We start from the raw sequence: 5,892 nt of genomic DNA on the forward strand, positions 1-5,892 counted from the left end.
CGAGAGAAGGGGGAGGAACGCACAGCTACTCATCTCCGTCGTGCTCTCAGGAGGGCAGGTCGGAGACCTCGGAGCGCTCGGGCAGGTCACCACAGGAAGCTTCGTCGAGTAAGTTGTCTGCATCGCCCGAAGAGCCGAACAGAAAGGGGCCTTCTGTTCAGAAAAGGAAAAAAACTTAATGCATTTGTTGTAACTTTCCATTTTCTTTATCCTCTTGGGATGTCTACCTCATGCAAGTACAGGGGAAATAATTTCATTATCAGTAGCTGACCTGGAATTTTTAACTACTGTTGAGGAACTGTGAATTTTTTTTCTTTGATAGACAAATCACTCCAAGCAAAATACATTTGAGCAGGGTGTGTTACGTTTTACCTTCTGTATGTGTGTGTATGAGTGTGCACGCGCGTGTGTGTGTATGTGTACATATCGATAAATATATATTTTTTCCATCAGACCACTCTCCAGCTCCCACAAGACATCACTGTGAAGCAATAGGCACAGTCTCCACAAATGTTCCTGAACTCATTCCTAGAACCTAGTTCCAAACACGTTCAAAAACCCAAACAAGAAAACCCAAGAAATGTTACTCAAAACCAAACCGAACCTGAAAAACCACACGCAGAACCGAGATCAAGACTGTTACTTCTCTTGCGAACCAAAGGATGCTTTCATATTTTAAAGCTGCCATATGGTACTGAAGATACTAAGACATCCCCCCCTCCCCCCCCAATACCATCAATCTGAGTTATTTTCTTTCTCCAAAAGTATCAAAACCCCTCCCCGTGCCCAGGCAGGGCAGTGTTGTGACTCAACACGGCTCTCGTTGTCACCACCCGTTGTTGGCGAGGAGTTTAAAGCTCCGGAAAAGACAATGAATGTGTAGTTTCTGTGCTGGTTTCTCAAAATGTTTTGTTAAATTAATATGGTTGTAACTGTAATTTAGATGACTGTTGTGTAGGGGAGAATGTGTAAGTTGTTACCGAACAGACCCTCTTGAGGGGGGTATCAGGATACCATCCTGTTTAACCTTGTGTAGTCTGTGAACATTTAGGGGACCTTGGTGGCAGCAGCAGCAGCAGCAACTTCTCTTGGTCCCAAATAGTGCCCCTCAATTGGAAGGGGCCTCCCTCTTGTTTTCTGTTGAGATGCCATGGGGAGAACTCCCATAGGGTTTTTGGGTTTGTTGTCTGTTTTGGTTTTAAAGAAAACGAAATGCAAAGCTAGTGAGATCCTGGGATAAATCGTTTCTGAAGAGCAAAGGTAGATGGGTACTTGCGGTCGCTCAGCCAGCCTCCCTTGCTGACGATGCCGCAGCACGCGCGCCGTCCGGAAGGACAGGCGTCTGCTGCGGACAAGCCTGAGCAGGGCGACCTGCGAACTCGGCAGAAGCCCCGGGCATCACCTCCTTCTTGTGAACTGGAGGCTGTGGCTGACCAGCCGCGGTCCAGAGCGCGCTGGGACCACCCACTTGTGCATGAGAGAGGAGGAAGATTGGTGGCCTCAGAGTGAGGCTCCCTGGGCTGCAGCCCTTGCTCGGGGTCAGTGAGTTGGAGCCTATCAAAACTTCAAGTCGCTTTCCATTTGTAACTTCGGAATCGCCAAGTCATACGTAAGATAACATACTTTGACAAATCCCATTGCGGATGTAAGTTAATTAGAGAAACCTGTATAATCCTTAACATTGGCAATAAACACAGGCTGTGAAAGCTTGAAAGAGCCAGGTAGGTTTAAGCTCGGATAATCAAACTGAAGAAATAGGCTGCGTGAAAGGCTGCAGCGAGCCGAGGTGCCACCCGGGGTAACTCTTTTGCAGCCGATAGCTGCAGCAGGTATCCAGCTGGCTTCCCTACGCGGCCTTCCCCTGCCCGCTTCTCCTGCCAGATGAGACTTGGCCTGTTGCTGCTGCTGCTGCGTCAGTGAACAGGTAGTAATCGAGCGCCTCCGCGAAGGGCACGAGTTCGAGAAAATGATTTTGCGTGAATTCCTTGCCGATGTTTGCAAGAATCTTGATGGTTTATACTGAAGTTCTCGGTGTGCTAATGCAAAGCTTAACCTTTGACGATATTGAATGTGATGTATCTATAGAGAAGAACTTCCTTGCCTTACGTGAGGATAGTAAACTTATTTAAATTATGTAGACAAATCGAAGTGGCATTGCTTAACCTTCTAGACGGTGTAAAAACCAGGTTAAACAGCAAAGATGCAAAACTTAGGTCACTTTGAAAATTTAAACCAAAGTTCCTTATAGAAATAGGCAATTGTGGATTTGAAAACTGGTCATTCCCTGTTTATATGTAAGAAGTTCAGAGCTGAGCTGTTTTCAACACGCGGGTTTTTATTGGTGCTGTTTGAAATCACTGTGTGCACCAAAGTCAGACTGAACTGCGAAGAGCACATACCAAACCCTGTCTTATTGCTGAAAGCTTAAGGTTTTATTTTTATATGCTAGAATATTATCACTATTACATAACATACTCAGGACGAAGAACTTTGCTCAGGGAATATACCATGTGATGTTGTTTTTTCTTTACAGAGTAGTCTACAGACCTGCTTACTCGGAACAAACCAAATAGTCTTAGACCTTTTTATCTCTATATAAGTATTATGTACTGATGTTAGTAACTACCTCTGAGTTGACGTAGGCCGACATTTCTGATAATCAGATCTCAGCATTTTGTATTATGAGTTCCTGTGAAATGGTAAAAGTGGCATTCCGCACCGGTCGCTTACGTGAGCATTCGTGTCTTTACATTCACAGGGTCTGAGTTTTCAGAGATGCTGGGCACCCACGGCTCCCGCTGACTTCCAGCGGGAGTTACTGGGTGCTGAGCTTTTCTAGGAGGGGGAGGGACGGGGCAAAAAGAGGGGGAAGAAGAAAACCACAAAAGCATCAAGTCCACTTTGTTTACATAGGTGACAATAAAATTATTATTCTGTTTACAGCAAAATGCTACCTCATATTTACTGCATAAACACACCTTTGTGCTGCTCTAGCCTTAAAGGTGGTTGTTGATCTATGGTACATGCTTTTTATCTGTACTTAACGTGTAACTGAGGGTTCACCGCTGCATACGTTACGGCAAACGCTTGCTTAAGATGAAGCATCCATTTGAAATTAGGAGACGTTTCCCAACATTTCTTTGAAAGCTTTTTTTTTCCTGTCCAAAGGACTACGGGCACAGTTTATGAAAATAAATCCATCTCCAGCAGGGACGAAAGCGTACGTGCCCAAGTTAAGCACCACAGTAGCGCGGGCTGTGGCAGGTAACTACCTAGCACTGGGCTGCGGTAGAAGATCTAGTTCTTCTCCTCCGATATGCTGCTCCAAATAAGCAAAGAACCCTTTAAAGGAAGAGGCACAGACTTGAGTTTAGGATTCTTCCTTCATCACCGAGGACAAAATTAATACTCTGCAGCGCTGGCTCAGCCTAGATTTCCCCTATTCACCAGCCTGTCCTTGCCAGAACGCTTCACAATAAAACTCATTCGAGTAGAAACGGTTCAAATATCTGCTCGGAGAGATGTATTTTTCTCCTAACAATACTGGAGATAAGGTTAAACCTGGAACAAGAACATCGCCCCCTCCCATTCCCCCCAACCCCGGGGTACTCGATTTAATCACGAGGGACGCGGTGAGGTATTTTTTTACTCTCCCCTGCGGAGAGGTCATGGTATTTATCTGGAAGCCACAAGAGTTAGGCCGCGAGGAAGACTCGCATTTGGAGGCAGAGCCAAGTAATTCTTTTCTGCTGCAGTTGGTGGTTAAATCTGGCATCATCATACTGTTGGCAAGATTTTGCTGTTAGCCAGCTGCCAGGGAGTGCCAAATGCCACATTGGGATCCTACCTCTTCCCTTTGCAGGCCACCCTTTTCAGCCCAGTTCTGCCGGCGTTCCCCTGGAGTTCAATCACGCTTAGTTTTGTGAATAGAGCCCGAAACAAGGTGTTTATAGATCTTGTAACGTTCTTTGTAAGAAGAATTATAAAAGAACATGGGAGATCTCATCGACTCTTAAAATTTAATTTAATTAATTTATCTGTAAGAAATGTTTATCATAAAAAAAAAATAAACCCCTATATATGTATTCCCCTGTGCTAGATATAAAAGTAATTGGGAAGATCTGTACACGTGCAGATGCACTGATTTTAATTTTCTGGTAAGTCTTAACGAGATTTGAGTGTTGTTTTAGAAACAAGCAGAGCCTTGTGGAACGCATCGATCTTATTTTTGCTTAGTGTTATCAACAGCCTCTTCTTTGAGATCCGCTGGTTGCGTTACCCCCTGTTACAACCGTTGACCCATAACGAGGTTGATGCGCGAACGCGCGCTTCTTTTTTTTTTCTTCCGGATACTAAACGGGAGCTGCGCCTTAGCAGCTTCGGCAGTGGTTTTTTTTTTTTATATGAGACCGTTGGAAAGTACCAAGGTATTTGCTACCATTGTCGTCCAACCAAACACGAGAGCAACCATCCTGACCAAGGATAATGGTTTTGACTACCTCTTGGATTACTAAGTTAAGCAGCAGCTGGTTGACGGACATCACCAGACTGGCTTAAACTGGTATGTGTTGCTTGTGGTAATAATAACAATAACCATACTGGAGACCAAAGTGAACACTGATTTCTATATGTCTTTAATACTGTGTCTTATCTAGTGTTTTTAAATTATCTTCTGTAGTATAGATTACCTCATTGTCCATTTTGACTTGTATGTTGTTTACAAGGTGAAATAAGAGAAAAATCACTTGAATTTTATGTTTAAAGAAAAAAAAGACAGTGAGTTGAAGTTTTGAAGGTCGTTTCACCTGTTTACTGTCTTGAGGGACTAAAGCACTGATTGCCTTTCTACATATCATGTATTTTATATTCTCATTTCATGCCTAATGTCTTTTTTTTTGTTTTTTTCCCTGTCAGTCATGGATATTGTGAGGTTTAAAAGAATTCCTTGATTAAAAATAAAACATATAACGTTGGCATTTACAGCGGGCCTTCGACGTTTTCTTTATCTGCGTGGTAAAAAAGCACCGTACAGCCATTGGGGCAGACCTTTCAGGTGCACCTCTGTTCACTCAGTTATAGGCTATTTTCTTCAGAACAGGTAATTCTGGTTACGTAAGCTGTTGTTTGTGGGGAGGGAGAAGAGAAGCTGTGGATGCCCCATCCCTGGGATTGTTCAAGGCCAGGCTGGATGAGGCTTTGAGCAACCTGGTCTAGTGCAAGGTGTCCCTGCCCATGGCAGGGGGTTTGGGACTAGATGATCTTTAAGGTCCCTTCCAACCCTAACCACTCTGTGATTCTATGATGACACAGGCAGGACCAAGCCACCTAGGGAAGCTGTGAGCAGCTCTGGACACACATGGATGTAGGAAGTCCTTGGAACGAGTGAAATGGAGAAAGCTCCCCACCAGCAGCGCCTGGTAGTGGCTGAAACCAAAGCGCTGGACAAGCAGCAGCCCCTCATTCTTCCCTCCTAGTGTGCGATAGGCACATGCCTCCCTCCCGGAGTGTCTAGAAGTCAGTGCACTCGTCCTCTCCGCAGCTCCCCCGGACAGTTGGGAGCTGCTCTCCTCATATTAAAGGCGGGATGTCCGTTCTTGTGCACTAGGCAAAGACAGCTCAGCAGGAGGGAGCCCCTAAACACACTGTGGCAGGCCAAGCCCCCGCTTCCCAGCCTCATGGAGAAGAGGTAGCTGCCACATGGCCTTGACAGCAGCATTGACTCGTGCCAACGAGAAGAAATTCTTGGGTTGAAACTTCCTGATTAGTCAGTGGAGTAACATAAAAAAATCGCAGCAGCCCTTAGAAGTAATTATAAAAGTAGCATTTTCATTTGTTTCCTTGTTCTGTAGGCCGCAACGCGCGCTTCCGAGCTATTCCGAGCTATGGTTCAGT

The 5,892-nt window shown here is 45.0% G+C and overlaps 1 protein-coding gene across 1 annotated transcript in view; it reads left to right on the plus strand.

Moving 5' to 3' along the window:
• Positions 1-575, plus strand: part of LOC104517236 (protein lin-28 homolog B-like) — a gene marked incomplete at its 5' end in the record, with an annotated part of 39,427 nt that extends 38,852 nt beyond the window's left edge. Inside the window, 1 exon segment of the mRNA XM_010161831.1 lies at positions 1-575. This exon segment is cut by the window's left edge and continues 20 nt beyond it. Within this exon segment, the coding sequence (XP_010160133.1) occupies positions 1-179 (179 nt within the window).
• Positions 576-5,892: the final 5,317 nt, after the last annotated feature.

The sequence above is a fragment of the Eurypyga helias genome, unplaced genomic scaffold, assembly GCF_000690775.1.
Source record: "Eurypyga helias isolate BGI_N326 unplaced genomic scaffold, ASM69077v1 scaffold662, whole genome shotgun sequence".
NCBI classification, from domain to species: Eukaryota; Metazoa; Chordata; class Aves; order Eurypygiformes; family Eurypygidae; genus Eurypyga; species Eurypyga helias.